Genomic DNA, 20,270 nt, shown 5'->3' on the forward strand with positions numbered 1-20,270 from the left:
CATGCGCAGAAGCAAGGGAAACCATTGCTGCCGATCCCAAGCGGGACTATGCATATCATGCGAGCTCTCTCCCTTCTGGCTTTGTGCAAGACCTCGCGGATAAGTGCTGCAGGGGAAACGCGTAAAGTAGGGAGCCCTTCCATGAAACATGAATGCGTCCCCCAGGGACCCCCGCCCCACTCCTGCCCTGGAGCAGTACTGGGGACACTTTTTTTTTTTTTGTTGCACTGGGTGGCAAACAGATCGATCTGGGGAAAACCCCCATGTACGAAAAATGCGCTGTAGCAGATCGGAGCGGATCTGCCATTCGTGCGTGATTGCGAAGAGCCTGCTCAGCTGATCTGCAGTCACGTTGTGAGCGCCCGGCAAGTACGAGGCTTTCAACGTTATGTTGTTGGCGATGCACCGATTCCACAAACTGAGTGCTTCCGCACATAGGGCACGGGATCGTACTCCCCCTTGTCGATTGATGTAGAAACATAGTGGAGGTATTGTCGGTATTGAATCCCGACTACTTTGCCATGCAGATAATCTCGAAAATGTTTGCAGGCGTTGAACACTGCTCTGAGCTCCACTATGGATATGTGCAGTGTCTGTTCCGCAGGGGACCATAGCCCTTGCGTTACCTTGTCGCCAATGTGCGCTCCCCATCCCATGTGGCAGGCGTCGGTAGTAAGAAAAATAGAAATGTGTGGTTGGTGAAAAGGCACCCCCACTAGCAGATTCTCGGGGTTTTCCCACCACGCCAGGGATCTGCGCACCTCTGCTGTGGACGACACCACCCTGTGGACAGTGTGGGATGCCAATTTGTAAACGCTCGCTAGCCAATGCTACAGGCTTGACATGTGCGACCTGGCATTCTGTACCACAAACGTCGCTGCCGCCATGTGGCCCAGAAGCTGTAGGCACGTTAAAGACCAGCACCGTGGGGCTGTATGTAATGACTTGCACCAGCAAACTGATTGCGCAGAAGGGGGCGTCGGGTAGGTACACCCGTGCTGTGATAGAGTTTACGCATGCCCCTATGAACTCTATATGTTGTGTGGGTTCGGACTTTGACTTTGCGAGGTTGATGACTAGGCCCAGCGAAGAAACGTGTCCGCTGTGAGGCGTATCATGCGTGAGACCTCTGCCTTCGAGGTCCCTCTTAGCAGGCAGTCGCCCAGATATGGGAAAAATAAACACCCCCTGTCTGTGCAGGTTGGCTGACACCACTGCCAGGGTTTTGGTAAAGACTCTGGGGGCCGAGGAGAGGCCGAACGGAAGAACCCTGTGCTGGAAGCGCTCCTGGCCGACCGTGAAGCAGAGGAAGTGTCTGTGTGCCGGGTGGATTGTTATATGAAAGTAAGCATCTCGTAAGTCAAGTGCTGCAACCCAGTCTCCATTGTCCAGTGCCGTGAGTATCAAGGCAACTGTGATCATCCGAAACCGTTGCTTGCGCAAGTAACGGTTGAGGCCCCGAGATCTAAGGTGGGCCTCCAGTGTCCTGTTTTCTTCCCTGGTAGGAAGTAGCGTGAATAAAAACCTTCCCCTGGAATGATTCCGGCACTCTTTCCACCGCTCTTATGAACATAAGGTGAGTCACCTTCTGCTTGAGCCTCGCCTCGTGGCAGCGTCCCTGAGGTGAGGCCTGGTGGGAGGCTTCGTCGGTGGAAGCGACTGGGAGGGGATCGCGTAACCCGTGGCTATGATCTCCAGCACCCATATGTCTGTGGTGATCTTTTGCCATTGGGAGTGGAACGGTCTGAGGCGATGATGGAACATGGGATGAGAGTGGCATTGAGCGGGGGTATTGATAGTGCAGCCCCCGACATACCCATCAAACTTGTTGCCTTTGGGCCTGACCCGAGGGCGTACAGCTTTGTTGAGAACATCGCCTAGGAGTTCTGTACAGTTGCCGCTATTGATAGCGCCCTTGGCGGTAGCCCCGTTGATATTGAGCACGCTATGGTTGTAAGCGTAGCGTCCTTGCTGAGGATAAAATTTTTCCCTCCTGTATGGGGGAGTATAAATGCCCGAGGTTCTAAGTGTAGCTCTCGAGTCCTTACTGGAGTGAGGAACCGAGTCGGTTGACTTTGCAAACAGGTTTTGTGTATCAAAGGGAAGCTCCACGATCTTCGCCTGTAGGTCCCTCGAGATACCCGACATCGGGGGCCAGGATTCTCTACGCATGACCACTGCTGTAGCAGTTGAATGTGCCGCCGTGTCCGCCACGTCCAGGGCAATCTGGACTCATGTCCGCGATGCTGCGTAGCCCTCTTGAACAATCGCCTTTAACACCAGCTTTTTATCTTCCGGAAGTGGATCCATGAGGGGAGTAAGCCCGGAGTAATTATCAAAATTATGGTTTGCTAGGTGTGCCCATAATTTGCCATTCTCAATAGCAGGATAGGAGAGGAATATACCTTCCTGCCAAACAGCTCTAGCTTCTGTCAGGGAAGCCACTTTCCCCTGGGGTACAGAGTTCCCCAAAGGTCCGAGGCTGGAGGTCAAAGCAGTGAGGCAAGAGAGAGATCAAAAGGAAAGTTTATTTGCATATATGCAGGCTGCCAGCTTCCAGAGAAGTGGGAGCCCTGAGAATCAGTTTTCAGGCCTTTTTATACAGTTTGTTTAGATAGTTTGGTAATTAATTGTCTTCTTTAACATACCAAAGTCTCAGCCAAGTTATCCTGAGATCTGTCTGCAAACACCAGCTCTGCTGACTTCAGTTTACCCTACAAAGGTACATGATGACAAAAACAAAGGAGTCTTCAGGGTAAATTGTCTCTAAGTGACAATGTAACAACTTCAAAGAGGTGCAGATGACCCCCTAATTTCCTCTCACAGAGTGGGGTCTGGTTATTGTGGAAAAGTAAAAATTTTAACCCCTACAGCAGTTTTTCTTTTTCCTTTTTCCCCCACACTTCTTAGCATCTTTGTCTGATCCCCCAATTTGTACTGAGAAGCCTTTGACCTCTGCTGGGATGACCCGACCACCAAAGAATTTGGTTGTGGGTGACTGAAGAGGAACTCCATGCCCTTTGCCGGGATGAAGTATTTCTTATCCACGCTCTTGTTCGTAGGCGGAACAGAGGCCGGAGTCTGCCATATAGTAGTGGGTGACTCCAGAATGGCTCTGTCCAGCAGAATAGCCATTTTGGATGAAGCCGGGGGTCTCAAATTTTTCAGGAGTTTGTGATGTTTCTCCTGCACCTCTGCCGTTTGAATGTCTTGCATGAAAGCCACCCTTTTAAACAGCTCCTGAAACTGTTTAAGATCATCCGGGGGAGAGAAATCCCCGGGGGCCACAGACTCATCTGGGGAGGATGAGGAGGAACCACTAAGGTAAACCTCCCTCGAACCCTCGGGTTCCTGCGGTCGATGATACACTTGCTCGCTGGAGGATTGTGAAGGAAAGTCTCGGGGTTCTAAAATTAACTCCCCTTGAGACAACTGTGTTTCCGTCCCCGATCGGGAGTGCCCACGGGGGTATTGAGCGGCTGGGGGGGGGACCTGCCCCTTGGTGTAGGCCTGTGGTTTGTCTGTGTCCAGCATGATAAGGACGACCATGGCAGCATGGGTGAAGGTGGCCCAAGCCATGGTGACATTGGTTGGAGGAACGGAGAAGAAGGTTTTTCTTTTTTTCTTTTTTCCGGATGGGCCGGTGGAGAAACAGGCTTTCGGTGCGGCGTGTGTATCACAGGGGGAGGGCTTGGTGCTAACAGCAGCGCAGCCCTGTCCAGAGATGGACTGCGGTGCCGGGTTTTTGATGTTGCCTTGCCCCTCCACTGCAGGGCCGGCACCACCCCCTCCCGTGCCGGGGATCTCGGCCCCGCTGTCAGCACCGCGCTCGGCACTGTCAGCTGCGGTGCCGCGCGGGTATCCTCCTCCGGTGCCTGCAGGTTCCGTGCCTGGCGCCCCTGCACTGCTGGTGCCGCAGGGGTCTGTGCTGCCTGTGGCGATGCCGCCGGTTCCGGCGCTTGCCTGGCTGACGCTCTAGGCGCCGCGCGTGCCGGCTGTTGTATAACTGGATGCTCAGCCTCTGCCACGTGCGCTGCCGCGCTTCCACTTGCCTGAGTATGCGGCTGGTGGCTGTGTGCTCCGCTCGTCCTGCTCGCTGCAAACGCACGGCAAGGAGAGTTTCCTCCGTTTCTGCACTGAGGGGGTCAGAGAAAAACTACCCTCCTCTTATGCAACCCAGAGGGCCCTTCTGGGTGAGGCTTCTCCGGCAAGGCCGGCTGGAGAGCCTTATCGACAAGAGCATTTTACGCCTCATCGCTCTGTTCTTCCTGGCCCTGACTGTGAGCTTAGCACAGTGAGAACGCGTCTGAGAAGCTGTAATTCCCCCAGGCATCGGATGCCTTCGCTATGCCCCACGGAGGCCGGCATAGCTTCACAGCATGACTCCCACTTTGTAAAACCTGAAGAGGCCATTGCGGTGAGTCCTTTATTGTTAATAGGGTACTTAGCACTTAATCCGTGCCTTTCCACCCCAAACAGTGATCACCAGCCTGCGGCAGCGGGTGGCCTAAATGGCCTTCACGTCTGCTCTTCTCTTCTCCGCTCCTCTCTTTTTTCTTTTTTGCTGATATTCTCTTTGTCTTTGCTTTCTCTCTCATTTTTTTTTTTTGTTTAATAACCGAAAACAACAAATTACACGTGGAAAAAAACCACTAAGTAATCTGACTCTGGCCTTAGCCTGAGTGGATTCCGTCTGCAGCTGATGGCGGTTGAGAAGGAACTGGCGGGGACCGGATCGTGCACGCGGCCGGGGGCATGCAGGGGGGCGGCGCGCGCCGGCGCATGCGCAATCCAGGAGAAACTGCTGGAAGATTTCCGATCTGCGGTGCCGGGCGAGCCCAACACCTATTGTGGAGCACCCACGGGGACCACTCGAAGAAGAATCAGGCTCTTCATCCTACTTCCTTTCTTATTCAAAGGTGAAAGCATTTCACAGCATGCCCTTAACTTGCCAGCCAGCGGCCAAGTAAGAAGTGAACAAAGTAACAAAGGAAAGCAGGGGTGGCAGGAGCCGTACTTACACAACACACTCATAGCGGTTCTCTCTGGCTGCGATGTGCAGTGGTGAGTCTCCATGAATATTTACTGCATGTAAATCGCACTTAGCAGCCAGCAATATCTCTGCTATGTCAACACAGCCAGAAAAAGCTGCCCAGTGCAAACAAATATTCTCCTCCTGAAGGGGAAAACACAGGAGAGGCTGTTTAGTGCACTAAGACCCCACCACATTGGGACTCTACCATCCTTAGCTCTGTGGCTGCGGCATTAAACACATGGCCAGCCTTGTCCTTTCATGTATTTCACTTTGGCTTAAAGAACACACCCCTGCAACAGGCAGGCAGGAAGTTCTCAGCGCAGCCGTCTCCACGCTTACTGGAGATGGCAAGGCTACACCTGAACTGAGCATTGCTGTCTTTATCCAAACAGACAAGTCATTTGTCTCAAAGGCACAGAACGACCTGGATCCATCCACAGGACAGCACGACAGACACGAGCAAGCACCTGGGAAGGGCTAGGAGCTGAGCCATCCATACCAGACTTGCAGCATAACTAGCCCCTGTGCTACCTCTACAGGATCTGAGAGAGCACGAGCCCAGTGGGACCCTGCTGAAGGATTCTGTACAGAAGTCTGAACAGCACAATGCCAGAGCCAGCTCATTCCAGGCATCCCTCAAATACTGTGTAGACCAGTTTCTCACTAGAGCACTAGGAGCAGCTGAACACTCATCCTGCTGATATAGTTGTTTTACCTAATGATCCAATTTGGTTTTGTTACAGCGTAATTTTTACTACACCTTGGGAGTCCTTCAGCATGGCAAGCACTAGAGAGGGGGTCTTTCACATATGGCAAAAAAAAAAAAAGAAAAGAAAAAAAAAGTGAATACTTAGTTTCCTGCAACTTCAATCTTGTCATTAAAGGGAAGATCTGAGTTACTAACAGATGCCTGGGAGAGGGGGAGGGGCCACATCTGTTACCCAGTGTCTTCTCCCTGGTATGCCATCACCTAGAAAAAGGCAGTCAATCCCTAGTACAATTCTGAAGACTAAAGGATACCACTGCACACACTGTATATCAGGTGACAGAGAAAACAGATCAATATACCGCTTCTGCCATTTTTATTCATGCTGATTAAAATTAAGAGGGCTACTTGAAGAGTAAAGTGCTACTCTGTGTGAGTAAGAATAAGCAACAATGAGTAGTTACTGGGAGTCTGGACAAATGAATGGGGATCTCGTACATCTGTGAAGGAACTGTTAGATGGAACAACTGGACTTTCACGGTGAGACTGATGTGTGAACCAAGAATCTGGTAGCTGGAGACTTTTATGATGGATCAGACAAAACAATTTTGTTCAGAACCAGCAGTACAGCTACAAAGCTGACTGCAACACCCTGGAAAGCCCCCTTTGGCCTCTGATTCTTGCTCTCTTTTTTTGTCAGAGCAGGATCTGGCTGGAAAGTGCTCAGCTACCCAAGAAATGGAGGGGCTTTGGGGCTAGGGAAGGCGAATTCTGATCCCTGTGAGATACGTGGACCTCTATCCCTGACAGCATCTGGAAGACAAAGCAAGAGAAGCACTGGGGGAGACCAATAGAAACCAGCTTCTTATGTCCACCAGACTCACAGGAGTTTCTCAGAGGCAGGGCTGGAAAATGGGGAAGACAAGGCAATCAACCCGTAAATAAAAGGAGCAGAGGCAGGTCTGACCCATCTCCTAGATAGAGGACTTGACATTGCCTTTTCTCGCCCCCTGAATCGTCTCCCCACATGCTTCCTCATTACTGCCCCATTTTTATCTTTCTGCTCAAAGAACGTGATGTCAGGTGACCGGCCCTTGCTTGGGCAAGCGGACCCATCCATAACTTCTCCCATCAGGAAGGTCTGCAGAATCGGGCTGCGAAGCACTGATCCTCAGAGGTGCTTAGCAACTGCAGCTCCCACTGATGACTTGCAGAAGCAGTGCCCGCTCCAAATGACAAGTCCTAGCATGTAAGCTCTCTGGGCCATGGAACACAGTGTACTCTCTGTGGGCTCTACCCTGAGGACACTATGGGTCACGGGACCAATGTTCACTGTCAGCTTGGACAACCACCAAAGGATACAGGTGTTGGCCCATTAGCTCTCATTAGCAGAGGGCCCACAGCCAGCAGCCTGTGTTTCTATTGGCAGTACACATCCACATGTGCCTAGGTGCACATAATAAAATTTATTCTGCACACGGATGGAAAAAAATAGAAGGAACCACCGTCCAAGAATTACTATTACATGGAACAGGAGAAAAACTATGGACATAAGTTTTGAATACTGTCATGGGAAATCCCTGGTGTGGGAGGTTAGCAAACTCTCCTACAAGGACCTACCTAAAATGCAAGCAATGGAGCTGTTTGCACAGCTAAATGCTCACCAGCTACATGCTTCCATGCTGGGCTGGGCTTCAAACCCACTGTTCCCTACCATCCATCCCAACAGGCTCGAACTCTCAGTGATACTGGTCTTTGGAGCTTTTAAATAAAATCTGTCGCTCCTTTACTAAAAAAGCCCAACTCCAAAAAGATCTTACATTGTCCCGAATATTAATGTCCGATCCCTTGGACAGCAATAGCTTCACCAGCTCAACATGCTTGTACTCTGTGGCCCAGATCATAGGCGTCCAGCCTCCGTCATCCTGGGGAGGGGAGAGAACAGTGTAACACATTCACAGCATGGACAGAGGAGTGCCTGCCTGGATTCCCCTGGACTCATGGGCTGCAGCCATGGCAGGGAGCAGCTCACGAAGGAAACTACTGACACCCTTGGCCTCATGCCACCACATGAATTCAACCGGCTGTGGAGAAATCCCTGTTGATGTTACCAAGCAGCACAGTGTGGTTCAAACCCGTCCGCCACACTCCTGCGTCCAGGTCCTGCACCACAGACTGCAAGGACAGGGGTGGGGAGAAAGGGCCCCTCTGTGCAGATAAGATTGCAGCATCGGGGCCCAAGCCTGCACTTGAGTCAGGCTGACTGCCAAGACAGCACCCCAACCACCGGGGGAGCTGCCAGGGATGTCTGTGAGGCCCCAGGTGAGTGGGCTGCAGTGCTGCCCCATCTTATGGCTGGGAGGCCTATTGAAAATGGCTTGACTGTCTGCTCCCTCATGCCCAACCTTTAACAAGGCAGCTCAAATGAGCCTGAGGTCAGCCTCCTCTTTGGTCCCACTGTTGGTGTGGGGAGGGGGAGGTACTGTGAGACGAGCCTGAAGGGCAGATTGAGGCTCTCTTCAGGGCTGGCTGCTGCCAAGTGGGCTGGACTGCCCACCGCGTGTGGAAGGGAGGGTCTCTCGAGGGTGGCCTTGAAGGCTGAAAAGAGGATGCAATTACTGATGGATCATGACCGCGTTAGCTAAGCACGCTGGGGTCTCCAGACTGACCCAGCGGTGTCCCAGTAATCGTGCGGTGTGCTCAGGAGACTGCAGGGGAGGACCTGAGACACGGACCGCGGACTCCTTGCTCACACCCCTCACAGTAGGGCCCTACCTGGCAGTTGACGTCCATCTGCCCATTGGCGAGCAGGTACTGCACTACATCGTAATGCCCTTTCTTGGCAGCCAAGTGCAGGCATGTGGAGCCCTCCGCATCCTGAGCAACAAAATCAAAGAACAACTCAGGGAAAATCACTCCCCTGCCCTCCTGGTGTCTGTCATTCTTGGAGTTGCACTTGGCAGTTGGGAATGTCAGGGAGAGGGTAGGAGTCAGCACACAGCTCTGGAGCTGGGAGAGCTCCCAGCCTCTCAGAGCCACCTGCTGTAGACATCAGGAGAGAGGACAGGCAGTCACAACCAGTGCCCAGTAAGGTGGCAACAGGAGCTAAGCAAAGCCCTGACAAGCCTGCACTAGGGAGCATGCGTGGGGGCTGGAAGGGAGAGAAGGGATTTGAATGACAGGGCTCCCTGACAGTTTTGCAGAGACTGAAGAACTGGCTGGCTTCTGCTCCCTGCTCCCTTGGCTGATGGTGGCTTTCTTCGCCTCTCCCTCTCCAAAGGGCCATCTGCTATTGCTCCCCTTGCTGGAGCCAGAGGGACTGCAAATGTGGGGGAGAATTCTGTCCTTCATCCAAGCAGAGCTCCAGGCCAGGCTGTGACTGCCCATCAGGCCCCATATGTCAGCACAACAGACCCCAGGAGAGACAATCTCAGCCAGGACTTCTTAGCCCCTGTTGTTGGCCCACTGCATCTGCTCAGCATAAGCCACATCTCACACCAGGACAGTATGTCTCCATGGAGAGCTGCACTGGCACAGCTACACTGGAACCACTCAGCCATCCCCACAGAGACAAGCCTGAATGAGAGTCTGGAAAATGCTAAGGAGAAACTCAGATTAAGGATTTGAAAGCAAAACCCCTTTTGAAGTCTTCTAGTGCAGGCTCTTCCACAGGATGGAAAAGTCGAAGGCCTGGGCGCGGATGATGGCGAGATGGAGAGAGCCACAGCATGAAACCAGAAACCAGCCATGCTTGGGAGAACCCAAACTTTGACCTCACACAAACTTAACCCAGAGCAAGCCCCAAAGGGCTGAATATAAATGATGAAACAAAAGGAAACACCCCTCCCACAATTCAAACCACATCATCCTTCCACATTAAACCCACCAAAAAAACCATGCTTCAACACAGGGGCACCTCTCTGGACCACAACACTGAGGACACCCTTCCAAACAGGTGTCCAAGACAGAGAACACAGGTGTCTCACACAAAAAGCCTGGAGGGGAAGTGATTTAACTGAATGGGGGAGGGGAGGTCTTGGGAGAGTTCCCATTATGACAACTCCTTGGGGCAAAGAGGTTTTCATTCTCTGTAACATGTCCCACCCACACCCCTATATACAAATGTTCAAGGACCAATGTGTTAATAATTAAGGGGTGCGTCTTACTCCCGACAGGCGATACACACACAAACAATGGGAGTTGCACAATGTTCACTGCAAGCTTGACAAAAGTGAAAGGCATGCTGGGAATCTGGTTCACAATTAGCATAAGCACAAAAGCTTTGTAGATCGGTATGACACTGGCTAACAGGAGCACCCTCTGCTAAGATTAACAAGAGGCAACAGTTAATGAAGTCTCTGAATGTACCTGTGTGAGAGCAGGCACAGTTACCATATTAAAGTCCCACTGAGTTCAATGGGAGCAGGATGTCCCTCTGACAGGAACAGCAGTAGTTCCCAGGGGAAGACAGGAGCTGTTGGTCGTTAGTTGCCCCTTTCTTGCTTGACAGTCCCTCTCTAAGTGAGGGGAGGGCAGAGGAGCTGCAGCTAACATCTGTGTCTCTCTGCAAAAGAACTCCAGCTGATGTGGCACTGCAAGGCTGCTCCTTTCAAACATGACTAATATCATACAGGAAACTAATTACTGCAATCAGCTTCAGGAATGATTGAATTTCAGTAACGATTCCAGGGTTGTAACAGTTTTAATTTGCTTTTTCTGGTTAGGATAAGGGATGTGGGTTTGTTCCTTTACCTTTATTTAAAAAAATCTGTTTGCACTGTGCAATTATTCAATCAGGCAACAGGCATTTCGAGATTGCTCAGGGATGCCCCTGGCACCAGCAAGTTTGAACCCCAATGTGCTGGAGAAGGAGTCCCAGGGAACTGCAGAAAGGCCCAGTGACAGAGTGCATTTGGCCTCTTGTAGCCTACAGGCAGGATAATCCCACAGCCATAGGTCAGCTCCTCAGCGTGTCAAACGTCAGTGCTATACTGCTCCGACCCTCAGCAGCATCACAGGCAGCAAGATGAGGTGAGCAAGCGGTAACTGTGTAGTTTGCTGTGGGCAAGGTCTCCATCCCTCCAAATGGCATGTGATTTATGACACTAATGATCCAATGATGTATTTTACGAGAGGGTCGAAGGAAACTGTCCACGTTATGGGCAACTAGCCAGCCGTGTTCTTATGCTACTGATTAAATTAAAGGGCTGTATTTTAAAGACGGTCTCTGAATTTACTACTGCAGTTTTGTGCTTGCAAACAACTACACGATCAGGTACCTGGAGAGCTAAACCCTCTCTCTTTCACTGTAATGTCTGTAAGCACCTAATTGGAGGGCTATTTAAAAACTTACCCCCAAAAGCCTAATGCTGAGATAATAGCACACAAAACCAGAGGTTATAAACGGGGACTCTCATTGTGCTCACAGAATTCACAACTCACAACTATTACTTTCAATTATTTTCATTACAATAGCATCCAGAGGCCACAAATGTGGAGGAGATCCCATTTATACACGTACATAGCACGAGACAATCCTTGCCCCAAAGAGCCTGCAATCTTTGGTGTTATATGTTTTTTTAAAAGTATTACTGCCAGCCAACCACCACCCAAATGCAGAGGCCCCCTTCCCCTTTAGCTGGGAACTTGCATCCAGACTTACACCCTTCAAGAGAGTGAAGGAAAACCTGACAGGCTGCTCCAGGAGAAAAACAAGGACTCAACATTTACCTTGGGATCTACCAGTGCTCCAGCCTTGATAAGGTACTTCACAGCATCTAGATGGTTATTCTCTGCTGCCTCCATCAGTGGAGTCCTCTGGTCCTCTGAGCAGCTGTCTATATTAGCACCAGCCTGTTAAATGGGCAAGACAAACGCAAGCACTATTAGATTATCTTCCAGATCTGAAGAAGTGCATCTGTCCCATGAAAGCTCATCACCTAATAAATTATTTTGTTAGTCTTTAAAGGACTATTTTTTTTTTGTTTTGCTAGTATAATAGTTAATGTAGATTTGCCTGCAGGTTGTCTATGAGTAAACACAGAGAATGAGGGCGTGGGGGGTGGGAAGGGGGGAGTCAAAACCAATCTCAATCTGAGAATCACATTTTTTGCTTTCTTCCATACCCATCAAGTGGGAGCACAAAGGAACAGGCACGTGGAGTTAGATGGTCACTGTTATTACCACAATCTGTGCTGCTGTAGAATTCACAGCTGGTCTCTCATCATTTTTGCGATGCTACACAATCACTGTATCTTCTATTTCCAACAAGACATTCTCTGTTCCCAAGGACTCCTCAACTCCAAGGGGAAAATAAAACATCTTCCCCTCCCCACTATCATGGGCTGCTCTGGAATAACCTTGTCACGAGAGCCAGGGATGGGGTTTTCCAAAGCACTCAGACTGCTCCCCTTGAAGTCAACAATAACATTTCCACTGACTTCCATGAGAGCAGAGTTAAGCTCATGCAGAGTAGCTTGGAAAATCCTACCATTATTTGTTGTCAGAATGCTACTATGGAATACATTTGGCCTGTTTATACCCTGCGTTTTGCCCAATGCTCATAAGCTGCTTCATAACAAGCAAAACAACCAAATGCCAAATGATACAAATCAGAGGCAGGAACAAATCAATGGATTTTGCTCCTGCTGGTAAGTGAAGGACTTTCTATAAGAGTAATAGGCCGAATTAGATTCACCTACACACATAAATGTGGGCCCATTGCTCCCAGCTGCCTGTCAGTAGACTCTTTTGTTTTTATTGCTTTTAAAAAGCTTAAAACGCCTAATTCACACCATGCAACGTACTTCAGATTAGGGTAGCTGGAGCTGTTTATTGCCCCCATATTGTGCTGTCCCAATAGCTCGACTGTACGGAATGCTTGAGATGTTGGACTTCTCCCCAGCCTCTGTCTTCCTGACTCGGCCATCCTTGTCACAGAATTATTCTTCTAACAGGTTTTATTCCTGTGATTCATTAATAATGGTCCCACAGGGCCTTACAGATCCTGCAGCCCTTACTCACCAAGGAGTTCCATTGACTTCAAACGGAACAACTCCCTTGTGTAAAAGGAACAGGGTTAAGATCTAAGACCCACATTTTCCAAAGTGACCAATGATTTTGCATTCCTCCATTTTTGGGTGCTCAACTTGAGACATCTTCTGGGGCTTCATTTGCAGAGCGTTCTCTGAGGGCTCTGCGCGTTCTGAAAATCAGGCCTCCTCCTTGTGTCTCAAATTGGGCACCCAAAATATCCACTCATTTTGAAACCAGGGGTCTACTCATTCTGCTTTACTGTAGAACATTTTAAACGCCTGTTCTTCTAAAAACAGTCATTTAAGGGGGTTCCCATACAAAGCATTTCTTTATACTCCAGTTCTTCATATCAACCAGGTGTCTCCCTTCATACAAACTTATCAGCATCCAAATCTCATCAACTCAATGAAAAAATTATTTACAAAGCTTTCATTTTGCAAGGGAAATCAAATCACTGAACACACATTCACGAGGAGGAGGGAGCAGAGGGGGTACAGCAAATTCTGAGATTTAAGGGAGTCATAATGGAAAAGGTCCGTAGGTTAACTCCCAAAGGTTTTTAGCTATGGAAGGTCAGAGGACATGGCATGGAGAAAAGCCTCTTGAGCTGAAGAATATAAATGGAGATGAACCTGAATCAGCATGTGGCAGACGTCCACGTGCCCGGACTCTGCAGCAGCATGGAGCGGGGTTCTCTTATTCTGGTGCTCCATTTTAAAGTTGGGATCAATCCCATCCACTGAAAAACAAAGAGAGAGACTCTTCCAGCTGGGATAGAGAGAGCGGCAGAACCACCACCAGCAAATGACCACCAAAGGAAATGGCCGAGGTTGATGCTCAAGGTTTCAGAATCCACAGGTAATTCTCTGCTAAGTTGTTTCAAACAAATCTCGCTTGGTATCTTAAATTACACGGCTGTTCCAACATTGCTGTCAGTGAGTGCTAACACAATGAAACCCAAGAGGGACTATTTTTGTAGCCCAGGAAGTTCTCAGGTTCAGTGTGAATAGACAGAGGGTCTCATGGATGTCCTTCTTCTTATTTGCTGTCCTGCACGCCACCTCCCCTCTCATTCACCATCCTCTAACATCCCTACAGCTGCAACAGCAATTGTTGACATAGAGAAATAATACTGACATTATTTCATCTCTCTGTAGCTTCTTTTACAATAATACTAACCTCACTACCTAACTCTTATACAGTGCTTTTTACCAGTAGCTGTCAAACCACTTGAGCTCCCTAAGGCTATGTCTGCACTTGCCTCCTTCTTCAATCGGTGAATACTAATGAAGTGCTGCAATGAACATGCAGCAATTCATTAGGCTAACTCTCCCCACGGCAACTTGGAAGTATTCTCCGATCAGGCTGATTACCATGCTCCCTTCGAAGAAGGGGGCAAGTGTAGACACAGCCACAGATATCTATGTTCCATGAGGTAGGGCAGTATTATCATCCCCACACTACAGATGGGAAACTTAGGCACACAACAACCACATGCCTTGCACAAAGTCAGAAAGGAAGTCTTTGGCAAGGCAGAGACGTGAACATGAATTTCCCAAGTCCTAGGATAGCACTTTAACCCCTGCAGGCAAGGAGAAGCCTGCAGCATGTGACCTATTTGGTCTCTCTGGCTACGTCTACACGTGCAGCCAACATCGAAATAGCTTATTTCGATGTAGCGGCATCGAAATAGTCTATTTCGATGAATAACGTCTACACGTCCTCCAGGGCTGGCAACATCGATGTTCAACTTCGACGTTGCTCAGCCCAACATCGAAATAGGCACAGCGAGGGAACGTCTACACGTCAAAGTAGCACACATCGAAATAGGGATGCCAGGCACAGCTGCAGACAGGGTCACAGGGCGGACTCAACAGCAAGCCGCTCCCTTAAAGGGCCCCTCCCAGACACAGTTGCACTAAACAACACAAGATACACAGAGCTGACAACTGGTTGCAGACCCTGTGCCTGCAGCATAGATCCCCAGCTGCCGCAGAAGCAGCCAGAAGCCCTGGGCTAAGGGCTGCTGCCCACGGTGACCATAGAGCCCCGCAGGGGCTGGAGAGAGAGCATCTCTCAACCCCCCAGCTGATGGCCGCCATGGAGGACCCAGCAATTTCGACGTTGCGGGACGCGGATCGTCTACACGGTCCCTACTTCGACGTTGAACGTCAAAGTAGGGCGCTATTCCTATCTCCTCATGAGGTTAGCGACTTCGACGTCTCGCCGCCTAACATCGAAGTTGGTGCCGCTACTTCGAAGTAGCGTGCACGTGTAGACGCAGCTTCTGGGCCACTTGCAAGTCCTTGATGGATCTCTAGAGTTCTCCTATCTCGTAAACACTGGACTTCACCAAAATTAATAAAACTACTCCAGTTAATGCCAGCTGAAGATCTGGCCCAATATTCTCACAGCTGTGCAAAAACTGAAGATGACAATGGCAGACAGACAAACATGACTGGGCATAATAAGATGTGTGAGATGAAGTTGTAGTTAAAACAAAACACCAGTGAACTGAATTTCATTGCTACTGAGGACTCTGACAATGCTGTTGATACTTACCAAAAGGACAAAGGTGCTTCATAAAGAAAAAGACTGGGGAAAATTTGCAAAAATGTATTGCAAAACACTCGAGAGGAGCAAAAATGATCAATAGAAAAAAATTCCTTGTGTCTTTCAACCAAAACAAAGAGCAAATATTCCCATGTGATTAGTGATAAAAGCAACATCAGAATCTCATAATTATCCTCCAGCTGCAACTTATTAAGCACCCTAATAATAAAGCTGTGTGCACTGAAGATCTTTAGTTCTCTGCAAACTCACTGACAATCCTAATTTAAAACATCCCCCATAGCACATCAAATACCCCTTATCCCTCACCCCGCATTATGAGATTAGGCAACTTTTCCAAGTTTGGCAATTTACATGGAGGATGTTTGAGTGCAGTTATGTCCTGGCATCTGCATAAAAGTGTATCCAAAGTCAGATACAACCTGGCAATGGGTCCAAAGACGAGAGCGAGAGGAGAAACAACTGAGTATCGTAAATAATTGACAAAACTGATTTTAGCTTCCAACGCCCACCCACATGGGCCAACTGGGAAGACAAAGGAGGGAACTGGACTGCAGCAACTGACTGGAGGAGCTGGACTACTGCCAGAATGGCAACCTCCAGGGAAGGACCCACTTACCTAACATAAGCAGGACCTTCTGCAGTTCCCCTTGCCTGGCAGAGAAGTACAGCTGCTTTGGATGGAACCGTAACTTCTTGGGTCTGTAGCAGTGAGGAAACAGACTTATTACTTGCTCTTAAAGAAAAGTCCCCCCAACTCCCCCGCATCTCACTGCCATCAGTAGCACACCAGCTCTCCCTGAAGGGCACCCTTCCGTCCCCTCAGACAGACCATAGACAGCCCTATCCCTGAGCCCACCAGGCAGATGTAGCTCACTGGAAGTGAGGAGATGCAGTTATTGTAAGCACTCGACTTCTTACCACACCCACCTGAGCACACTGTGACCAGCATCTCTCAGCTGTGCACACAGTGAGGAGTCAGAGGCAGGGAGCAGCGTTTTCTCCCCACGTCTCCTGTATTGCCGCCTTTCATGTGAACAGTCCCCAGGGTTCAGCTTAACACACTTCTATCGTGGCTCCCACACAGCAGCTGTTGCCTTGTTCTTGGAGGCCGCATGGCTCTCAGAATGTCTAATAGGATGTTCCTATTCAGGCAACCGTCTGAAGGGAGAAAGCTCGAAGGAGCCAGACAAAGGGAGCACCTGGCTTTGGGGTTCACTCTTGTTGGTGTTCTAAAGTTATGAACAGGGATCCCAATCAGTCTACACAGCAGTTATTTCAAAAGAACTATCCTAGTGTCTACACAACACACTTGCTATTTCAAAGTAATTTCAAAATAGCAGCTGGCTTATTTCAAAATTAGTAAACCTCATTTCACGAGGAGTAGCGCCCATTTTGAAACAGCTTTTTTGAAACAGCTGCTGCTAAGACATGGAATACAGCCTGTTTCGAAACAAGCCACGGTGCACCCAGTGGCTCTATTTCAAAATAGGCTCTGTGTGTGTAGATGCTGTATTTTGAAATAGGTAAGTGCTACTTCAAAATGCATTTCTGTGTTTAGCAGCATAATTTTGGCATAGCTCTTTTGGAATAAGGCTGCTGTGCAGACATCTCCTGATAGATCAACCTTGGTGGTATGGTCCGTGGGGACACCGACTATCAGCATACTGGATGCAGCAGAAGCTGTGTGGCAGAACCCACAATCTTTGCTGAGAATGACCAATCCGAACAGAAACACACTATGTTCAAATGGGCCTCAAAGACCACATAGACTTAACCCTGGTTTCCACCAGCTCAGTGAACCTGTGTGACATCTGAGAGACGGGGCGGGGGGGGTGCCAGTCCTTACTTTTCTGAATCCAGGGCAATCAAAGCACTTTCCAGGGTTTCTTTAACTGGTCCCTGAGGCAGGCCGGCAGCAGGCTTCACAAACACAGAAGACCCAGCCAAATCAAATCCCTCAGTAGCCGAACTCTCTGGCTTGTCTTCCTCAGACAGTTGTGTTCCAGTGCCACTGATGTGAGAGAGAGAGAGAGAGAGAGAGATGCAGCCAAATGTAACCATTAAATCTAGACAAGAGTATGTCCATCTTATGTCAAATGAGGAAAGAAAACAAGTTTCAAATGGAAATATCTTCAATGGTTTTGAAAAGCTGAACAAATGCATTTCCTGGGCCACATGGCCAGAATTCTCCTTGAACCAGAAGCAGTGTTACCCTCTCCTGAGAAAAGACGTGCTCTAAGTAACATATTACTGGATACAGTTACTACTGCAGCATGGGGCAGAGAGCCCTGTCTCAGCATTCTGCTGGGAAGGTACAATACAGCAAGTGTCACAGAAGATCAGCGCAGGTACAGATCCACCTCAGGATTTAGGATCTCCCTTAAGCGCTGCTCAATACTGAAGACTTCCAGAACAGGTGACATTTCCTTCTCACCCTCTATATGGTTTGATTTTCTCTATGCACGTGTGCTGGTTGTTTGGAGCCACATGTTATGTGCTTTGCAAGTCTGCCCTGATACCACATCTGCTGACCCTAATCCTGACTGGTGGATACCCACCGCTCTTCCAGTCCTAGGCTCTCCACACAGCTTTGCCAGTCCACCTCAGCCTCTGCATCTCTCCCTGTTAATTTTGGGCCCCTCTCGAGTAGAACACAAGATGTGCTGAAATACATAGTGTTTTTATGAGGTGTACAAATGTCTCTGGGGACTGGGCTGACACCAAGAACTCACTTCACTTCGGAGTGAGGCCAGGTCTTCAGAAAGAGAAAACTAGTGCACCGTTCTTAGCCAGCCTGCAGCTTCCAGCTGCCAGACTTACCATGTGAGACAAGAACCAGGAACTCTTTGATCCTTATAGCAGACTTTGGGGGGGGGGGGGTGTCAGACGTAAATCAAGGCATGGGGAGTGCCCGAAGCTTCCCCCACCTAGCGACTCACCTCCCAGTGGTAGTGTCTGCCCTTCCGTCCAAAGACACCATCTTCTCCTGCTCATAGGTCAGCAACACTGTGGAGGTCGTGTCCGCTTTCGCTATTGTCACCTCCTTTGCCTTGGAGGCCTCCTCCCCACAGTGTGGGCAGTAGCTGGTGTCATTAACCTGGGAGGCACAGTTCTTGTGGAAACGGTGGGAAATGCTGCTTTCGGGCTGGCACTCCATGAAAGTTCCCTGGAGAAAACCACACCGAAGTAATTCACATGCTCTGTCATAAATAACATTTTTCACTAGTGTGCTCCCTCCACAGGTCTCCACCACCCCCGTGTAAGGTTGGCCAGTATTATCACCACTGTACAGATGGATAACACAGCAGAGAACTACGACAAACTTTTCACAGAGGAAGATATTAACCACTGAATCAAAAGGTGGGATAGAGTTTCCCTCCCTGGCCACCTGTAAATCCAGACAGGTGCTTGAGATTATTTCAGGGGCGGCTCCCTGGCCTGTGCTAAACAGCTCAGGCTAGAGCAGGGGTCGGCAACCTGGGGCTCCAGAGCTCTATAAGGAGTCACTTGCAGATCCCTGCCCTGCTGCCACTGAAGTAATGGAGCTAAATTTAATGGCTGGCAGGGTGGCAGGAGGGATCCGGCCATTGAACCAATTCAATTTAGTTCTATTATTTCAGTGCAGCAGGGCAGGGAGACACCCGCGCTGCAGGTGGGAGAAGCAAGCACGAGAGCTGGCAGGAGGGGCGGCAGAGTTTGCCCCTGCTGCAGCTGCGCAACCTGCTGAGGAGGAGGAGCGGGGAGCCCTCCAGGGAGCTTAGCACTGTATCCTTTCCTGAGAGGCTTGCGCCTCCCCCCAGGCAGCCCAGTGCCTCCCAGCTCCTCAACGCTCCACAGCCACAGCCCCTCCTATTTCCACTAGCAACTGCCAGAGTCCCACGGTGCAATGTCAGCTCCCCCAGGAACCAGCCCGGCTTCCTGCCTGGTCCTGGGACCCAGTGAGGGCGGTGCCGCTGGGTGGGGAGCGTCTGGGAAAGCTGCAGGTGCTTTCTGGCCTGAGAACCCGGGGAAGAGGGTGGGGAGACCCAGAGCGTGCAGCGGAGAGAGCAGCGGGTGGGTAAGTAAGATCTGGGTTCAGCAGGCAGTTGGGGCAGGGCACGCAGCTGGAGGAGCTCATTGGCTGAGGAGTGTTAATCCCAGGGATGCGGATGAGGGTTTGGGGCTGTGAGAGGTTAAGTGGGGGGTGCAAGTTTGTGGGCCAAGGGGGGGTAAAGCCTGGGATGGCGGGGAGTACAGTGGGTTTATGTGAACATTGCTGCCTCCTGCTTAACAGCCTATCCCCTCTTCCTTGTCCTCATCTGCTCTCCAATCCAGGGGTGAAAGTGACTTACACTTTCTAACGGGTACAAATCAATGCGTGTGTGCTGCTCAAACGACGGGTGACACAAAGTCCAGTTTGGCATTATTTATTTATCAAGGACCATCTCGTATTCACGCACACCGTGGCTCTTGAAATATTGATTTTGTAACTGAATTTGAAAAAATGGCTCTTCACGCTACTTTGGTTGCAGATCTCTGGGCTAGAGGGTCACAATGAACTCTTCTGGCCTTGGAGTCTCTGACGGTAATCTGGGAAAGGTCACTGCAGAACAGATTGGTGGGGGGGGGGGAGTGGGAGTGGGGAAAAGAGGCCCAGACCCCTGAAATTGTTAGGGCCAGGCCTCCCAAAGGGTATAGCTGTCCAGGTGAGCCAGTCAAGAATGTTCTTTGCAATTCCTCTGAGGACCAAAAGCTAAGAATGGCCAGACGGGGTCAGACCAAAGGTTCATCCAGCCCAGTATCCTGTCTGCCGACATTGTCCGATGCCAGGTGCCCCCGAGGGAGTGAACTGAACAGGTAACGACCCCAAAGGGTGTGTTACTTTGCTGCCACTGTACCCATTCCATAGCACTTAAAGCAGCATTTTCCAGCGGTCATAGG

The 20,270-nt window shown here is 49.9% G+C and overlaps 1 protein-coding gene across 10 annotated transcripts in view; it reads right to left on the minus strand.

Annotated features, from left to right (window-relative positions):
* EHMT1 (euchromatic histone lysine methyltransferase 1) overlaps nt 1-20,270 on the minus strand; it is a 169,490-nt gene that overhangs the window by 33,660 nt on the left and 115,560 nt on the right. For all 10 annotated transcript variants that reach the window (XM_075015208.1, XM_075015207.1, XM_075015206.1 and 7 more), the window contains 8 exons: nt 18,290-18,516; nt 17,197-17,361; nt 15,967-16,049; nt 13,409-13,515; nt 11,472-11,594; nt 8,517-8,618; nt 7,562-7,666; nt 5,022-5,176 (listed from right to left, as the gene is read on the minus strand). In XM_075015208.1, the coding sequence (XP_074871309.1) occupies nt 5,022-5,176; nt 7,562-7,666; nt 8,517-8,618; nt 11,472-11,594; nt 13,409-13,515; nt 15,967-16,049; nt 17,197-17,361; nt 18,290-18,516 (1,067 nt within the window). The remainder of the gene's footprint in view (nt 1-5,021; nt 5,177-7,561; nt 7,667-8,516; nt 8,619-11,471; nt 11,595-13,408; nt 13,516-15,966; nt 16,050-17,196; nt 17,362-18,289; nt 18,517-20,270) is intronic.

Source organism: Carettochelys insculpta, chromosome 21 (genome assembly GCF_033958435.1).
Source record: "Carettochelys insculpta isolate YL-2023 chromosome 21, ASM3395843v1, whole genome shotgun sequence".
Taxonomy (NCBI): Eukaryota; Metazoa; Chordata; order Testudines; family Carettochelyidae; genus Carettochelys; species Carettochelys insculpta.